At 44.1% G+C, this 19,716-nt stretch overlaps 2 protein-coding genes across 3 annotated transcripts in view; one reads left to right on the forward strand and one right to left on the reverse strand.

Annotated features, from left to right (window-relative positions):
• LOC106589331 (arf-GAP with dual PH domain-containing protein 1) overlaps positions 1–10,684 on the forward strand; it is a 46,573-nt gene extending 35,889 nt beyond the window's left edge. The window contains exons 6-10 of one of the 2 annotated variants that reach the window (XM_014179175.3): positions 87–251; positions 5,504–5,587; positions 5,676–5,810; positions 5,980–6,208; positions 10,388–10,684. In XM_014179175.3, the coding sequence (XP_014034650.1) occupies positions 87–251; positions 5,504–5,587; positions 5,676–5,810; positions 5,980–6,208; positions 10,388–10,416 (642 nt within the window). In that variant the 3' untranslated portion in view covers positions 10,417–10,684. The remainder of the gene's footprint in view (positions 1–86; positions 252–5,503; positions 5,588–5,675; positions 5,811–5,979; positions 6,209–10,387) is intronic. The other variant, XM_014179176.3, reaches the window with a different exon arrangement.
• Positions 10,685–14,931: 4,247 nt separating this feature from the next.
• LOC106589333 (transcription factor Sox-8) lies at positions 14,932–18,570 on the reverse strand. The gene is made up of 3 exons (XM_014179177.3): positions 17,819–18,570; positions 17,205–17,452; positions 14,932–16,981 (listed from the first exon to the last, which is right to left on the reverse strand). The coding sequence occupies exons 1-3, from the start codon at positions 18,223–18,225 to the stop codon at positions 16,239–16,241; spliced, it is 1,398 nt and encodes a 465-aa protein (XP_014034652.3). The 5' UTR covers positions 18,226–18,570; the 3' UTR covers positions 14,932–16,238.
• Positions 18,571–19,716: the final 1,146 nt, after the last annotated feature.

The raw sequence follows: 19,716 nt of genomic DNA on the forward strand, positions 1-19,716 counted from the left end.
CTATCTTTTTGTGTTTACTGTAAACATACAGTATGTATTATTCAATGTAACAATTTATACGTATACTGTATTTATGTACCGTACAGTTTGTGTATCTCCCCCAGGCGCGGGACCCCAAGGCGGTGATGAAGATCGAGACTCTCAACGCCACGTTCCAGCCGGCTAAGATAGGCAACCCCTACGGCCTGCAGATTACTTACCTGAGAGACAACAGCACCAGGAACATCTTTGTCTACCACAGCGACTCTAAGGTGAGGCATTATGGGTGACTGTGACAAAACTGAGGCTCTGTATCCTGGTCCCAGATCTGTTTATACTGGTATAGCCAACTCCTATTGTATAGTGTGTAAATGCACGGAATTCTTAGAGATATGATGTATGATGAATCATCAATTCAGTGGTACACCTAACATGGCTGCTGTTCCTCATATCAAGGAACACTGATTTACAGCGGTTGCTCCACTAAAAGTTTTGCGATTAAGCTGCGGGACTTTGAGGTGATTTGTGGTTTAGTACGGTACCCTGCGTCACCACTTCATTGCTCCAGACCAGCGCAAGGGGGAGTTAGAGCACCGATTATGCTTTTGGGTCCTACTGTGTCTCTAACTGACAATGAATGGGCGACATAAACCTAAATAGAAACTGATAATTGTGCACGACTTCAGTATTACTTACTAAAACTGTTGTTAGACTAAGGTTTTTATTATTTTATTCTTACTGTAGTACTGTATGCCTCTCCCGACCGGTCACGTTGTACAGCGCTTGAGTGGCGCAACGTTCTAAGCTGGTTTACGACAGATTCTCGTTCAATACCTGTGCCAGCCTCAGCTGGGAGACCCATTTGTTGATTGTAGGTTTCTCTCCCTCTAAAAACAGAAATAAATCATTCTAAATAACAAACTGGCTTTATTTACAAATTAGTAACAATGTCTCACCCCATGTTCAAGAATGGCCTTTTTCCTCGCTCATTTTACTGTAATGAACACAAGGGGAGACAGAGAGCTGGTTTCAAGCGCAGGGCGCAGCAGGTGTTTATTGCAAAGGACCACAGGAGGAGGCAGGTAGCTAGGTCCAGGGGCAGGCAGAAGGTCATACACAGGGGTCCAAAAGGGCAACAGTACAGGCAGGGAAAAGGCTAGTAACGTAGTCCGGGAGATCAGGCTAAAGTACAGGCAGGGAATAGGCAAAAACTATCATACACGGGAGGAGTAACTCACCAGAAACCCAGTTCTCTGACAGCCGTGTGTCACAAAACAAACAATACCTCACAGTGATGGGATGCAAAGAACTGAACTAAATAGTGTGTGATAATGACATACAGGTGTGTGAACAGGTGATCAGAATTCAGGTGATTGGGATCTGGAGAGTGAGCTGCGTTCAGGGGATCTAGGTATTTGAGGGTGTGAGTTGAAAGCAGACGTTACATTTACGTTATTTGAAAAGAAAATCATCTCCAAAAGATTGTTATTTTTTTAAACAAAGTGATTATTATTATTAATTTAGAATTATATAAAAGCCCCTTGGATATTCTCACAGATATACACTGCTCAAAAAAATAAAGGGAACACTAAAATAACACATCCTAGATCTGAATGAATTAAATAATCTCATTAAATACTTTTTTCTTTACATAGTTGAATGTGCTGACAACAAAATCACACAAAAATAATCAATGGAAATCCAATTTATCAACCCATGGAGGCCTGGATTTGGAGTCATACTCAAAATGAAAGTGGAAAACCACACTACAGGCTGATCCAACTTTGATGTAATGTCCTTAAAACAAGTCAAAATGAGGCTCAGTAGTGTGTGTGGCCTCCACGTGCCTGTATGACCTCCCTACAACGCCTGGGCATGCTCCTGACGAGGTGGCAGATGGTCTCCTGAGGGATCTCCTCCCAGACCTGGACTAAAGCATCCGCCAACTCCTGGACAGTCTGTGGTGCAACGTGGTGTTGGTGGATGGAGCGAGACATGATGTCCCAGATGTGCTCAATTGGATTCAGGTCTGGGGAACGGGCGGGCCAGTCCATAGCATCAATGCCTTCCTCTTGCAGGAACTGCTGACACACTCCAGCCACATGAGGTCTAGCATTGTCTTGCATTAGGAGGAACCCAGGGCCAACTGCACCAGCATATGGTCTCACAAGGGGTCTGAGGATCTCATCTCGGTACCTAATGGCAGTCAGGCTACCTCTGGCGAGCACATGGAGGGCTGTGCGGCCCCCCAAAGAAATGCCACCCCACACCATGACTGACCCACCGCCAAACCGGTTATTCTGGAGGATGTTGCAGGCAGCAGAACGTTCTCCACGGCGTCTCCAGACTCTGTCACGTCTGTCACATGCTCAGTGTGAACCTGCTTTCATCTGTGAAGAGCACAGGGCGCCAGTGGCGAATTTGTCAATCTTGGAGTTCTCTGGCAAATGCCAAACGTCCTGCACGGTGTTGGGCTGTAAGCACAACCCCCACCTGTGGACGTCGGGCCCTCATACCACCCTCATGCAGTCTGTTTCTGACCGTTTGAGCAGACACATGCACATTTGTGGCCTGCTGGAGGTCATTTTGCAGGGCTCTGGCAGTGCTCCTCCTGCTCCTCCTTGCACAAAGGCGGAGGTAGCGGTCCTGCTGCTGGGTTGTTGCCCTCCTACAGCCTCCTCCACGTCTCCTGATGTACTGGCCTGTCTCCTGGTAGCGCCTCCATGCTCTGGACACTACGCTGACAGACACAGGAAACCTTTCTGCCACAGCTCGCATTGATGTGCCATCCTGAATGAGCTGCACTACCTGAGCCACTTGTGTGGGTTGTAGACTCCGTCTCATGCTACCACAAGAGTGAGAGCACCGCCAGCATTCAGAAGTGACCAAAACATCAGCCAGGAAGCATAGGAACTGAGAAGTGGTCTGTGGTTACCACCTGCAGAACCACTCCTTTATTGGGGGTGTCTTGCTAATTGCCTATAATTTCCACCTGTTGTCTATTCCATTTGCACAACAGCATGTGAAATGTATTGTCAATCAGTGTTGCTTCCTAAGTGGACAGTTTGATTTCACAGAAGTGTGATTGACTTGGAGTTACATTGTGTTGTTTAAGTGTTCCCTTTATTTTTTTCAGCAGTATATTATTAACCCTATTATTAGCAGGACAATATATATTGGTCATATTGGTCATGGCTCCTGAGTGGCGCACAATGGGATTGCCTTGCAGTTCTCCAGCTGTATCCACTGAAAGTGTGCAAGGTTCAAGGCACGAGGGCAGGGGGCACGGGAAGGGCCGCAGAGCCGCACACAGAAGGCCGACCTAGCCCATGGGGAAGGGAGGAGGAGGAAGGGGGAGGGGTGTGGACCCCCACCCCCACCCTGCCAGACAGGCAACACTAAGGGGCATTGCACTAATAATGGCGCTGACTAGGGAAACATTCCCGCTGTTCTGTTCTTAGTGCCAGTCTGCACGTTCAAACTAAAACAATGTAACTAATAATGGCATCTTTATGCTTTCGTTAATAAAATAATGATAAAATACTCTTTCAAAATGCTGTTTGTTTAGTTATGGATCCATTACTATGGGAATAAATATCACTGAATTACAGAAATATCCTCCAATCCTCTATATGTAATCATTGGCGGAGAGTCACGTCATATTTTTTGATATACTCTAGGCCGACCGTAGGCGACATGAGTCTCACTAGTGTTGAGTAATGTGCTGTTAAAAGTGGTGTAGGTCTTATTTATTTAAAGAGCATATTGAAGTTAGAAGCCATTGGATTTGAAGCAATAGCCTACAACTATTTTAGCACCGTTTCGCGCTGCTCTGAGACAAGCATGGGGACTGGTCTTGATCAATCAATACGATTTTATTTTCACAGAATCTCTGTTTGGGTATATGTTAGACTTATGCTCTTAGTGTAACCTTTATTTAACTAGGCAAGTCAGTTAAGAACAATTTCTTATTTTCAAGGACAGCTTACTCCTTCCTCCCCGTCGGGGAATTGACCCCCAGTCTTGTAAGGTTCTGCATTTATTTTCTTAGTCAACCTTGTGTTCTTGAACATAGCCCTGTTTCTTTGTGTTCTGGATCATAGCCCTGTCTTTCATTTTTGATCATAGATTTTTTTTAAATCTTTTTATTTTACTAGGCAAATCAGTTAAGAACAAATTCTTATTTTCAATGACAGCCTAGGAACAGTGGGTTAACTGCGTTGTTCAGGGGCAGAATGCCAGATTTTTACCTTGTCAGCTCGGGGATTCGATCTTGCAACCTTTCGGTTACAAGTCCAACACTCTAACCACAAGGTTACCTGCCGCTCCAGGTAGCCTATTTCACCTGTGTTCGTTTCTCATTTGGTCTCATCAGCTCCCTATTTAGTTCAGTTCTTTCTGTTTGTGTGGTTGTGAGGTATTGTTTGTTTTTGACTACCTACCTGTGTTTGACCATTGCCTGCCTGCCTGTGATCACGATTCCTGCCTTCTGTGAAGGCTTAATAAACATCTGCCGTGCTCTGCGTGTGAATCTACACATTTTTCTCCCTGGGTATTCATTACAGGTCTCCCGCGTGCCCGCATTCTTTAGTACAGCCACTATTGAAGGCTATCAAATGCTCCTCTGGTGGTCAAACTAGCACTAACGAGCATTAATGGTACCAGTGGTTCACACTTAAATACGTGCCATCGAATTCTGCAGCAACATACAAGCTTCGCCGCAGTATACTGCAACTTTTAAAGGACGAACCACTGTAGTCTGTTCAACTAAATTTCAGTCTCTACACTCTTATAAAAAAGTGTTCCAAAAAGGTTCTTCGGGTTTACCCATAGGAAAACACTTTTCGGTTCCAGGTAGAACTCTTTTGGGTTCCATGTAAAACCCTCTGGGGAAAGGATTCTACAAGGAACCCAATATGATTCTACCTGGAACCAAAAAGGTTTCTTCAAAGGGTTCTCCTTTGGGGACAGCCGGAGAACCCTTTAAGGTTCTAGATAGCACCTTTTCCTTCTAAGCATCTCTAGTAGATATGAGCTGTTCTGGATAACCGAGGGAGAGTGGAAATGAACATGTCTAGATATCTATTTCATCAGCAGACGCGTTCTTCACTGTGACAGCAGTACTCGTCATCCTGCCGTGCAATCTGGTCAGTGGAGCTGGCTAGAGGAATGTGGAGGGGGTTGCAATCACACAGAGAGTTGCTGGCTGGCAAGCTGTTTTTCTCTGAGGGTTTACTGCTGTGCACACAGGTGATCATCTCTCTCAGTAGCAAGTCACCCTTGTTTGTGGGTTAGGATGAAAGGCACCGTGGGTACAGCCTCCTCAACTGATTAACAGACACGATAGCAAGCTTGAACAGAACAGTAATATTAAAGCGGTTTTGTCGTGATATACCTTAATCACGTCTCGTAATGTTCCATACTGTAGTAGGTTTACGGTCTTCTCAATGCAGGGATGACTCTGAATAAGGCATGTGTCTGACTATCTCTGACTAGGGTGCTTTTGTGTCTTTTGTTTTGGTAGGAAATGGTGGACTGGTTCAACGCTATCAGAGCTGCCAGGTTCCATTACCTTCAGGTGGCCTTCCCTGGAGCCAGTGATGAGGAGGTGAGGCCACAACATATATTTAGACATTTGTATTACCACTATTAAACACAGTTAAACAAATCATTTTCTCTCTTGTCTTTGCCTTCAGCTGGTGCCCAAACTTACACGTAGCTTCATGAAAGAGGGCTTCATGGAAAAGACAGGCCCAAAGCACACAGAGGGCTTTAAGAAAAGGTGGTTCACCATGGATGACAGGAGACTCATGTACTTCAAAGATCCTCTGGTGAGGAGACAGACACACCCTACCCTAAAATAACTGATCCATGCTGAATGAACCCTACTTGTCATAACTTTCTATTCTGTGGCATACAGCATACTTTATTCTCTGATATCTCTCTCTCTGATCTCTCTCACACTCTCTTTCCCCCCGCCTTTCCCTCCTCCTCTCTCAGGATGCCTATGCAAGGGGAGAGGTGTTCATCGGCAGTAAAGAGAACAGCTACACCGTGCTCCCAGGCCTTCCCCCCTCAACACAGGGCTACCACTGGAACCATGGCATCACCATAGTAACACCAGACAGGAAGTTCCTGTTTGCCTGCGAGACGGAGGCGGAGCAGAGGGACTGGATCGCTGCCTTCCAGAGGGTCATCAACAGACCCATGAGACCACAAGAGTACGCAGGTAAGTCATGAGCCTGAATTACACCGGCGTACTCGAGTATGCACTACGTTAGGTGTACTCTTGAGTAGGGCTGTTACGCTGACCGTATTACTGCTGCACCGGTGTCACGAGTCATGAAGGCAGTCAAATTCCACGTGACTGTTTAGTCACTGTAATTAGGCTTCTCCAAGCTCTGATGCTGCTGATGGTCATTAGTAGCTTACCAAACTTGTTAACTGCCTGGTATTCAGCACTCTATTGTCCCTCTAATCAATCTGACATCAATGCAAATGTTATCAAAAATCTAATCAGACACCTCATGAGCGCTCATGCTGCGCAACATTTCTGCAATTGCGTGAGAAAACAGAGGTTCGATGGCCTCTATTTAAAAGAGGATCCCATCAGCTTTCTATAGGCTAGGCCTACAAAATGTTATTTATCAACTTTCCTAATATTAAGCACATTGATTCCCTTTAACACAGGAAGATAGGCTACCTGGCTGGCATGAAAATGAACCATGGGAAATGCATCCTCCATTCGCTATTTAAGTGTATAGATGACATGTGTATTTTTTCCCACATGCCCCTGTTCCGAGACAGGTGCATGATAATGGTCCATTCTAAATCAGAACAAATGTCATACATATATTATACGTAAAGACAACATTTAAATTAAGAATAGACTGATGGGTGACAATATTAGACTATCACTTGTGAATGAGGTATTATCACTTGTGAATGATGCCCAGCTTGTGCATTAAGGCAAGAAGCGCATACCTTTTTTGGGGGAATCTTTTTCAAATCATAGTCCCCTGCATGTATCCTAGACCATAGGTCTATATGTTTTGATAAGGATTGTATTACAACTAAAGTGGCCAAATAACTTGTTAAAATTAAGCACATGAATCCTCTTTATAACCGGTGTAGAGCCTAACTGGCCTACATAAGCAGCGCGTGAGTTTCAAGTTTGGGGGAAGATCATTTTCACCATAAAAATGCACCTTTATAATAAAGCATCACACGCATAATCGCATTTGCCATCACTTTTGAGAACAGCGTTTTCTTCTAATTGATTGCATTTTGGAACATTCGCGCTTATTGCTAAACGATCAGCCTCATTGCTTTTAAACGTTTTTTTGGTGTTGATGCAAGTGGTTGTATTCATTTGGGATCTATCGCATCCCACAACTGTCCCAGAGTATGTTTGGAATATTTATTTATTGCACAGAAGCACGTTGACCAATAGAATAGGTCAACTTTTGTACTATGGGGGATAGTACATTGACATAAGCAATTGCTTTTGCTGTTCGTCAGGCCTACTCATCTTGTTGGCTGATGAAATGTAGGATGAATGTGGACAGCTCTAACATCTTCAATATGCGCCTCAGAGTTCAATAAGAGGGAAGCGCGCAGATGCGTCCCAGATGTGTCTGTCTCCATTCACTCGTAGCCTACTACTTAGCTGAAATGACTGTGAAAAGGACCCGGTCACGGGAATTAGCTACAGTTGTCGGGAAGTTTACATACACTTAGGTTGGAGTCATTAAAACTTGTTTTTCAACCACTCCACAAATTTCTTGTTAACAAATTATAGTTTGGGCAAGACGGTTAGGACATAATAGTAGTAATAATAATAATAATAATGATAGTAATTTTTCCAACAATTGTTTACAGACAGATTATTTCACTTATAATTCACTCTATCACAATTCCAGTGGGTCAGAAGTTTACATACACTTAGTTGACTGTGCCTTTATACAGCCTGGAAAATTCCATAAAATAATGTCATGGCTTTAGAAGCTTCTGATAGGCTAATTGACATAATTTGAGTCAATTGGAGGTGTACCTGTGGATGTATTTCAAGGCCTACCTTCAAACTCAGTGCCTCTTTGCTTGACATAATGGGAAAATCAAAAGAAATCAGCCAAGGCCTCAGAAACAAATTATAGACCCCCACAAGTCTGGTTCATCCTTGGGAGCAATTTCCAAACGCCTAAAGGTACCACGTTCATCTGTACAAACATTAGTACGCAAGTATAAACACCATGGGACCGAGCAGCCGTCAACAACAGCAAAGGACCTTGTGAAGATGCTGGAGGAAACAGGAACAAAAGTATCTATATCCACAGTAAAATGAGTCCTATATCGAGATAACCTGAAAGGCCGCTCAGCAAGGAAGAAGCCACTGCTCCAAAACCGCCATAACAAAGACTACGGTTTGTAACTGCACATGGGGACAAAGATCGTACTTTTTGGAGAAATGGCCTCTGGTCTGATGAAACAAAAAAAGAACTGTTTGGCCATAATGACCGTTGTTATGTCTGGAGGAAAAAGGGGGAGGCTTGCAAGCCGAAGAACACCATCCCAATCATGAAGCACGAGGGTGGCAGCATTATGTTGTGGGGGTGGTTTGCTGCAGGAGGGTCTGATGCACTTCACAAAATAGATCATCATAGGCATCATGAGGAATGTAAATTATGTAGATATATTGAAGCAACATCTCAAGACATCAGTCAGGAAGTTAAAGCTTGGTCGCAAATGGGTCTTCCAAATGGACAATGACCCCAAGCATACTTCCAAAGTTGTGACAAAATGGCTTAAGGACAACAAAGTCAAGGTATTGGAGTGGCCATCACAAAGCCCTGACCTCAATCCCATAGAAAATTTGTGGGCAGAACTGAAAAGGTGTGTGCGAGCAAGGAGGCCAACAGGAATGGGCCAGAATTCACCCAAATAATTGTGGGAAGCTTGTGGAATGCTACCCGAAACGTTTGACCCAAGTTAAACAATTTAAAGGCAATGCTTCTAAATACTAATTGAGTGAATGTAAACTTCTGACCCACTGGTAATGTGATGAAAGAAATAAAAGCTGAAATAAATCATTCATTCTACTAATATTCTGACATTTCACATTTTTTAAATAAAGTGGTGATCTTAACTGACCTAAGACAGGAAATTTTTATTTGGCTAAGGTGTATGTAAACTTCCGACTTCAACTGTACATCTGAGAGAGCCATGTGAGTGAGAGGTGCTTCGGAGTACGGCAGCCGGGAGAAGGGAATTATAATTAGCCTATTAGTTTCAGCCCATGGGCACAATGGCCACTTTGGCCGCAAAAGGCATGGATTTTTTAGGGGGCATTACCGCCACACAAGGGGGATGCCTTCGGGAAATTCGAGTCCTGGTGAGAATATTATCAAGTGCTTGTCAAATTGTGAATGAGAAACTGATGTAATGAGTGAAGCTTGTGACTTTTTTCAAATCATCACTAGAGTCCCATCATGCAGCCTTAGAATGTATTAAAAATCTTAACATATAGCCCAACATTTATATCACAACTGCATAAATAACTCTAAATTAAGCATATAGGACTGGTTTCTTTGTTAACCGATCAACACAGAATAGCCACATGTACGCACTTCCATTGAAACCGTTTAGAGAAAATATCCTTTCTATTATGTTCAATTGTGTTCTTCATACTATGAAGTAATTTAAAAAAATTATGCCACTGAATTCTAAGCAAATCTTGTCTGCTAAATGAACGAGGGTAGCCCACAGCCATATGGCATAGCCAGATCAGGGCCCAACATAAGAACAACTCAGAGTATGCTATTCTGTTCATTTTTTAATATCATGTTTCTTAAGACCTGTCAAAAATAAATAATGGATTTATTGTGATCATGCAGGCTATATTATATGGATTTATTTGTTTTTTTTAAATGTAGATGTTCCAAAGATCTGCATCCGTGGCTTGTAGGCTATGCGTGGAAGCCAGCAGATGCTAAACGCGCTTATGCTAATTACCGTGAGCCCGGCAGCTATTTTCTTGACAATCACCGGGTGCCACAGCTTTACTCTTGAGGAGCATGCATGTATGCAGATATTGCATCTTTGCAATAATATTTGCAGGGTATGTACAACCCCCAATTTAACTAGTCAAGGTCTCGCAAGCAGTTGCTTGGCTAAAGCCAATGTTTTATGGCAGGGCTAAAACAAAAACCTGCACACCGGGTAACTCCCTAGCACCAGCATTGGTATTAATCATTATAATTATAGATTGATGGTGTGTTTTTAGAGGCAGTCCAAAGCAGGTTAATGAGTGATTGCCTGTTTATGTACTGTGCTGTGTCTATATGCCTATCTGTGATTGTATCTCTATGTTGTGGTAACACTGACTGGTTTTCTGCTCTTCACCGTGCAGTGGAGGCCCATTTCAAACACAAGCCCTGAGACTGGAGCTAGAGCTGTCACTCTACTGGTCAGCTCAAGTCCCACCAAGAACAGAACAGACAGGATTTCTCTGCAGAGACGCCAGAATAACACAAGTCTTTACTGTACCTGGAGCGAAGGAACGAGATGATAGAGACGGAAGAGATAGATCAGAGAGGAGAGAGAAAAACAATAAAAGGTCTTACTTCTCCACCTCTTCTGAACATGATGCCTAAACCGGGGGTTAGAGGTCAGGGGTCAGGGGATTTGAGAGGAGAGAAAATAACACTGAAACATCAATTCCCCTGCTGCCGCTCTCCACATAGACTCTTCTACACTGCACCCCCGCTCTTAGTGTTGTGAGTGGTTCATCCCTTGTTGTATACTAATGAGTCATGTTCACTGTGTTTGTTGAGAGCAGTACTGTAATTGTAATTTATTGTTTGGACAGTTTTGATGACAGTGGATTTATGCAATTTCTCTGATTGTTCTAAACGTATGCTTTTAGTCAGGGTTATACACATCTCGTGGCTGTTTTTTTTTTTTTTTTTAAATATAAATGTGAATGTAAATATTTTGTTACTTCATGCAACAGGGTTGTAATTTATTTAATATTAACTGATTCAACCAAATTGTGATTATCATTGAAAGACACTAGATGGCACTCTAGGCCATTGTAATACATCACCCATGATGTGCATTGTCATTCTATTGGTCTGCCGCTGTAATAAACTTGACAGGGATCCAAGCTGAGAACAATCCCATTGACCGTGTCTCCTTTACTTTGGATTCTTATTATCAAATAAATCATTAAATAATGCTGTTGTTTTTCATCAACCGCTGGGCTCTCTCTGTCTGTCTGTCTGTCTGTCTGTCTGTCTGTCTGTCTGTCTGTCTGTCTGTCTGTCTGTCTGTCTGTCTGTCTGTCTGTCTGTCTGTCTGTCTGTCTGTCTGTCTGTCTGTCTGTCTGTCTGTCTGTCTGTCTGTCTGTCCTCTCTCTAGTGCACGGGTTCCCAAAAATGTTCCGCACAAATTGACGCTAGAAAATGAAGGGGACCCCACTTTGTACTGTATATGGGTTCATATTCACTCAATTTAAGGTTCAGCAGGGCTGTCCCAACGCATAATTACATGAAAGTGAATTTTAATAGTGTAAAAGGTCCTTAGTTGACACTCAAAATGTTCTATTATACACCACGCCCATTTGAAGAGAGAACAATTCATTTGTTTGATCAAATTTGACCCCAGTTCAATTTCAGGGTTTGGAAACCACTACTCCAGTAGTCTCTTGTCTTCAGATAATGTGTGCGGGTGTGCCTGTGTTTGTTTGTGTGTGCGTGCGTGTGTGTGTGTTCTGGTAGTATGCATGTGTGCAGAATTCATAGAGCCACCCTCCGAAGCTGTGTGCTTCTCTGTGCTGACTGATGCGTGGACACAGACAGACACACAGCTGCCGTTAGAGGTGGCGGTTGGAGAGCTCAGACAGCTGTTGGAATTCCACCCAGGGAGAGTTCTGGTGTTAAGCCTGGGCTGGATGGACTCTCTGAGGCGGGTGGGAAGTGTGGCTGAGCAGTTGTGAAGTGTGGAGGACCAACATTATCAGTATGGGCTGGAGTGCGCTGACTGTCTGCACAAACACTCGCACAAGACGCATGATAATGGCTGTGCAGCTTACACATGCCCACAGACCTGGTATTGTGTGTAATTAAAAGTTCACAACAGTTCAATTATGTAGTAAATAGTTATGGTAACATTGTAATGGTTAGATGTGGTGGAGCGTTGATTCTTGTCAATTGGTGTCTCTGTGTGGGCATGTGATTATCTCTGTTTATTTGTTTGCGTAACTATAAGGACATGCTCCCGTCATGTCTCCATACATACAGTATGTGCCTGTTCTGTGAACTGCGTGCCTTTCCTGTGAACTTCCAGTAAATTGTACCACATTCACATCTCGGTCCCACATGGCGGGAAATCCTTGAGGGATACTCCTCTGTGTGTGGTGTGTGTGTGATTGTGTGTGTGTGTGTGTGTGTGTTGGGAGGTTAGGATTAAGAGCTTCAGGGGGGGTCAGGCTCATGGCGCTGCAGCCCAATCGTCATAGCAACAGCTGGGACACAGTCGCACATGCTACCTTCACTCTTTCTTTCCCTCTCTCTTTCTGACACCTTTTTCTCCCTCCCTCAGTTTTCTGTAATCTCACTGACTTTAGGGTTCACATCTGCTTCTGCCATCAAGACTAAGTCAATTAACATTGTCTTTATCTACTGGTAATAGAGAATGTTTTCTTATTTAAACATTTAGATTTTATTCATATGAAATAGTATGCTTCAAATGTACATGTACTGAATATATAAAGCGCATGAGTGAGTTGGCAGATTTTTTCTGTCAGGCATCGAGACAGGCCATCCCTCTGTCTGCGAGATGGGGGCTACATGCTTTTCCCAAGGACTGGCGCCAAAGCAACGTGCTGTGGTTGACCTCAGTCACCGCGGTGAAGTTTCACGGTTACTCTGTTTCTGGCATTGTAAACCATCGCAGACCACTCCAGACCACTCCAAGGCAAAGTGCTTTCTCTTTATAGGGATTGGAGTGGTCCAAACAGCCAACACGACGGGGGATTGAAGAACAGTTGATACACCCCAAAGGGTCAAAGGGCACTATTTTTGGTTGAAATGAGAAGTGTACCATATCTGTGGGAACGTCAATGTCTTGGAACCTCCTTAGTCTTTCTATTGATGAATTTGTAGAAAATAGAAGCCATTACTTAGATTGAACAATAGAAATGGGCCTGCAGTTCGAACAACTGTTATTCACCCTTTTGTCATTGTTGCACTGCACTGGAACAACTTGCCAGTATCATCCTGTTATCTTGAGACAGAGAATACCACATAGACAAGATCAGGGAGAAACTTGTACCTCATCACTTGCATCATTAGAGGTTTTATGGTCTAATTGACTGTTGTAAGTCTATTACATTGCTGCCTCAGTCTGTTTCAAGTTAGAGGGAATAATTTAGTGATGAGTCTAAAGCCTAAAGGATGGCTACAGAGAGGCTACAGCACAAATGTAATGAAAAGTCCCGGGATAAACCCACACACACAAGGGATCCCCTTCACTGCTTAAAATTGTATGAACCACTTATAGGCTTTAACTTCTAAAAGCTGTAATGAAAATGAGAAAGATATCAGTAACTTTATAAACATGTTTCAAAATAATTAAGGAGACTAATTGAACAGAGCTTAACGTGAACAGAACTTGACTTGGAACGAAATAAGATGAACACATGAAGCTGCTGCTTGAAAGGTTTGTAAGTGAGGGTGTGTGTGCAGTGATTCAACTGGGATTTGTAGGTGATTGAACAGTTGGTCAATTGGTCGATTTTCCCATGCAAAGTCTTAGCAGAATTTCAACTGCCTCTGTGTGTTTTTACCAATCCAAATGAGGTGGAACTGCCTTCCCACCTGTACAGTATATATGACCATTTGTGTGGCGAATCACAGTGCGAGTCAGGTCTCCTGATGTGTCCCTCCACACTCCTCTGCCCCTCCGCCCTGGCTCCAGATCCCCGTGGCATCATGGGTAAGTCAATGTTAGTTCTGTCTGGCAGCTTGTTGTCGTTGGCGCCCCGGCAGGCCAGGCAAACTCCATTAGACACTAACTCAGTGAAACTCACCAGATATTTTCACCATTCAGGAAGTAATTAAAAGTGGGTGGAACCCCAAATCCTCAGCCATCATATCTGTAGTGAAGCCCAGGGGCAGAAACGTAGGGCATTTAGCATGGCCTGAGAGTAAATATAGCAACCTATGAGCCAGGTACAGTATATCTGTAAAAAAAAAAAGTTTGTTAATAGCTATGTTGGTCTAGGTACAGTGTCCGTTATTCACTGGATGATCAGTCTATTCAAGTTGGGCAAGTGATCGTGGTGATTCATGCATCATTTGTATCGCCAAACTCCTGTTATTATGCAACGCACCCTGATTCATTCTGTCAATAACTCTTAACACTCTGTCTCCATTCTCTATCCTCATCCTTATCTCTCTAGTTGAGTTTCTACTAAAATGTCTTGGCAAACAATAGGCAGGACAGTCTGAGTTACAGCATACTGGTAGTGTACTGGTGGCTATACATTTAAATCTGTTATGAGTATTCCGCTCACAAGCCACCCACATCCCATCTGTTCTGATCAGCTTCCCTGCGGTTAATTCTTCTCATACCCTGTAGCTTGTTGGTGCGTTTGGTAATGATGCAGTTTTTATTTGTCAGTCCAATTAATTTCTCTCTCTTTCCCCAGATAAAAGGGAGACAAAGGATCTTTCAACAAAGTAATTGCTCATTAAAATTCAGAGCTTTTTGTCTGTGTCACACGTTCACACGCAAGCACACGCTCACAAACACACACAGACGCACGCGCTCACTCATGCATGCACTCACACACTCACACACACACTCACACACACAAACACACTTGGTAGTATGCCCACTCTCAGTAACTGCATGGCGAGCATCCATCTTGTCTTCAAGAAACTGCCCAACTACTCAAACATTAAGTTTATATGTCATTTGCAAAAATATTCAGAACTGCAAGAAAAAGGTGTGTGGGCCAACGTATTTAACGGCTCTGCGTGAGTTCATACAGTGGGTTTTGACCAGAGGCGGTGCCTCCTCTTGACAACGCTTCGCTCCGCTTGAAATTTGCACAAAGTAGAGAAGAGCTGAACTTTTTCTACCACTCCGCTAGCAGGGTTTCGCCGCTCACCTTCCCACAATCCCCCGCAAGGGGAGGAACTTCTAACCGAATTCGTTGTTGGTGAAAACACTCTGCAATGCAGTTATTTAATCGTAAAGGTAAACATAAAACAGCATAAATGCGTGGTCACGCACACTAAGTTCATCAAGCTTTTACAAGCACCAGTTACAAATGATATTAGCTGGTTTTCATAGAGCCAGCATACAAATAATCCAGTCCACATATCAAGTATAAAAGTCCAATAATCAAACCTGGATTGCCCATTGGGCAGTCTCTCCATGTTTTTTTGCAGTTGCCTTTTCAGAAAGACAAGCCATTTCGGCCTTCATCCGCACAGAACTGCTGGGATGGAATGGACATGTCTTCTTCAAAAGTTGACAAGTGCAGCAGATGCACAGGGCTTAGCGGTCCATGCTATATGGCGAGCATGGTGGTTCCTGTCCTCAGTCCAGCTGTCCAGTCAATCACAGCATATGGTATATCATTTTACTAATTTCCTTCGACCCTGAAATCTTGTCATCTCGATTTGTAGGAAACAGAATTGAACACCTGTTGCCTTGAGTGAAAGTCCCCGCCGCCTTTTCTGACAAGGAATGGAACTGCACTGGAGTGATGAACAGTAACTAAGAAGGAAGGAATGGAACTGCACTGGAGTGATGAACAGTAACTAAGAAGGAAGGAATGGAACTGCACTGGAGTGATGAACAGTAACTAACAAGTGGAATTATTATTCATTTGGTGCATTTGTTAAGCTGGAATGTGCATTCCAATATAAAACATGTTCATATAAAACATAAATACAAACAATAATTATTCAATCTGAGATAAAGAGTTGAACATAAGAAAGGCACTAAAAAAAGTTAATCTAGAATTGTATTCATTTGTGATTTCGTGGTCAAAACAGAAGTGTGTTCCACATTTTTCCCATAGAAGATTCATGCATGATTGTGGGTAGAGATTCTCTGTCCATTCTGACAAAACCAGCAGGCACTTGTTCTTAGATCATGTCCAACCTTGAGCCTTATGTCATGTCCTCACTAACACAGCAAAAACAGAAGAAAGCCATATCAGGCACCATAGGCTGTCAATGAGTCTAAGGCCTGGTGAGTGTGGTATAGACCGGCTGCTCCCAATTTGAGGTGGGGCTGTGGGGCGGAGGGATGGCTACGCTGTTGATGAGCGGTTTGCCGTAGGGGCGGCGAGAGGAGTGGAAGTAGGGGTACTGATAGAGACCTGCGGGGTAGCTGGAGTAGGCACTGTAGTAGCTGGGGCTCTGGAGGTCTGCATAGTCACACTGGGGGCTGGGCAGGGAGGAGGAGGCTGCAGAGGAGGGGCCGCTTCCAGAGCTGAGGGGGGTGTAGTCGGGGTGGGGTGGCGAGGAGCTGTGGGAGTGCTGGCTGCTGTAGTGGCTGGGACTCAACTGCTCCGTTTTGATCTGCGTTCTGTGGTGAACGCCATCGCTGTTACTAGAAGACGAGGAGGAAGAGGGGAGCGCCGCCTCCGCTCCCGCCCCTTTTGGCCCCCAAGGCAAGGCATTGCTGTGGGAGTGGCCGTAGGAGGAACTGAGGGACCCAGAGGGGGGGTTGGATCCGTGCCCATGGTCCGGAGGCGCCGGGGCGGAGCTGTGCCCGTTGAGTGGCAGGTACTGGTCGAACTCGTGGACGTCAAAGGCATCCATGTTGCTGATGACATCGGTGCTCAGCTCAGAGATGTCCAAGTTGCTGAAGTCGATGTTCTGCCGTCCCCCATCCAGGTGGCGCCGGCCCTCATGTTTCAGCCCAAGATACAGCTCTGTCTTGGGGGTGGTGGGGGGTGTGGGGGGACCATGTGGATGGCCTTCAGAAAAGACACAACAGATGCCTAAACATTAGCTATGGCATACTAACAAAAGAACGTGCCTGAACACCTCAACCCTGAACCCAGGAGAGATAAGCGTTCATACAAGATCTCAATCAGTAAAAAAAAGACCTGGTGACTGACAAACTGCGTGTTGCTATTGAGTAAGGATTGTTCTACATTCTTGCACAAATGTATCAAATATGCTGGGAAATCCACTCACCTGTCCGCTCTGGATGATTATGCCCATTCCCCATGGAGGTCAGTCTGGCCAGACCAGGTTCAGCCTTGTACATCTGGCCTGGGTGGAATTGGGCCAGCTCAGCCCCGGAGTCCGAGTCACTCTGACCTGGCTTGATGCTCTTCCTTCTCCGGGGTTGGTATTTGTAGTCAGGGTAGTCTTTCTTGTGTTGCACCCTCAGTCTCTCTGCCTCCTCTATAAATGGCCTCTTCTCGCTTTCAGAGAGCAGGCTGGAAATTGATGACAGGTTGGGTTGAGTTGTGGACTATTATAAGATGCATAATGCTGGATGTCACAGTGAATATCATTATCATCTTCATTCTAAACATGCCATGTAAAATGAGGTTAATCATTATGAAAAGGCAAAGTTGTGCACAAATTTTCATGAAACAATACTAGAAAATAAACTAATAATAAGTATTTTGTAACTTGTCAACAATGAACATTGTCTACAACAATCTTCACTGCAGATTTTTGGGTTTGGTGCAAAAAACATTTCCATAGTACATCTGTGCCATGTTCTATGCGGCACATTAGGTACGCAAATGTGTACTATACCCCCCATTAAATATAAACATTCGGTTCTCTCTACTGACCGCCAGAGCTTCCCCAAGGTCTTGCTGAGTTCGGCGTTGTGGAGATGCGGGTACTGGTCAGCTAGTTTCCTGCGCGCCGCCTGCGCCCACACCATGAACGCGTTCATCGGTCGCTTCACATGGGGTTTGTTTTTCAGAGACCGGTCTCCTCGTGTAGGCATCGGTACGAGCGACCAGTCGTATCCGTTCAGTACCTGAGACACTGCGTCTCGGATGCACGCGGGAAACCGTTTATCCTCCTCGCTAGTGTCCATTTTTGGGGTTATCCCGTTGCCGTGAGCCTGTCCATCGGAGCCGGTTGGAGAGGACGGGACGTCCGAATCCGAGTCGTCCTGCGACATCGAGCTGGCGGTTCCCGTTGGACTACATGGATGGTCGTTGAATGACTTACTCTTTTCCTCGGTCATGTTCAGTGAAAATTTGCTTTGGTCTGTCTAGCTGCCTGTTGATTGTGCCACATGCGCATTTTACGCACGGAGACCTGAGTGACGAAATTTTTTAATGTAAAATCCCAAACGCTTGTCGTGATGTTAATTCTTACCTATCACCCTGTTGTAAGTTTTGTCATATTGGTTATAATGTCCACACTCTGAAATCTCAGTTTGATACTGACACATTTTGTTGTTAAGAGAATGTTGTTGGAATCTGGTTGCGTCCTCTCACTCCACCCCTCATATCTTATTGGTTTGTACATACACTGTAGCTCCACTGATTCCTCCCATTTGTGGGAAATATGAGCCAGTGATTTGAAATGTGTGTTATATACATTCTAATGATTAGTTTTGCTGTATAACCGATGTAAAATTGCTTATATCATTCAGACATTAAAACAGGAGACTCGTAGACAAAATTAACATGGTCTTTATATTCAGATACAATAACTGTGGAACAATATGTGCAAGGCATGAACTCTATGGACTTGCAACCTCATAGCAGACCCCCGCCTGTTTTGAGTCCCACCTTTCTAGCTAAAAATGAAATATGGGGTGATGCCTGTTTTGCATGTTATTTTGGCATTAATACTTGTCACATATCAGTTTGCAAACAATGTTAATAAAGCCGCATACAAACTTGCTTTCTTTTTGCTTTCTTGAGTAAGGCAGCTCCAAAATGCAGGTGTTTCAGTCTAGCTCAGTGGTTTCTATGGTGGTGGGGCAGCCAGCTGAAAATACGGAGTGTAGGGGTTGGTAATGTTCTCTTGCGCTGTCATTGGCTCAGTGTTCTGTCACTCATGGGGACACTATGTCACCGCCAAATCTAAGGTTAGAGCAAAAAAAATTAAAGACCCTTGGGTGCGGCCATAGAGTTACATTAGATGGGCCAATCCAAGAAGGCTCAAGGTAATTGGCCACAGATATAATTACATTTTATCTACAGCAGCTTTGTTGGGATTTGATTTAACTAGGCAAGTCAGTCAAGAACAAATTCTTATTTTACAACAATGGCCTAACCTGGCCAAACCCTTCCCTAGCCCGAATGATGCTGGGCCAATCGTGCGCCGCCCTATGGGACTCCCGATCCCAGCTGGTACAGGCCGGGATCGAACCGGGGTCTGTAGTGACGCCTCTAGCACTGAGATGCAGTGCCTTAGACCGCTGTGCCACTAGGGAGCCATAAATGTCAACATCATACTTTCAGAATCTTAGCTAGCAAGCTAGCAGTCATCATGAATCAAGTTGACAATCTACTGGCAAATCCATTTCAATCCTATTCATGTGAAGAGAAATAATGAAAAGAAATTACAGATAAAACGTATCGGTGCTCATCGGCCTTTGGACTTAAACATTACACAAAAAGTTGGAAATCACAAATTCAACAATGAGTGGTTTGGAAGGAATCAGTGGCTAACTGCAAGCATTGCAAAGCAATCACCAGCCTGCTATTCACTGGAGTGGGTG

Source organism: Salmo salar, chromosome 28 (assembly GCF_965601325.2).
Source record: "Salmo salar chromosome 28, fSalSal1, whole genome shotgun sequence".
Taxonomy (NCBI): Eukaryota; Metazoa; Chordata; class Actinopteri; order Salmoniformes; family Salmonidae; genus Salmo; species Salmo salar.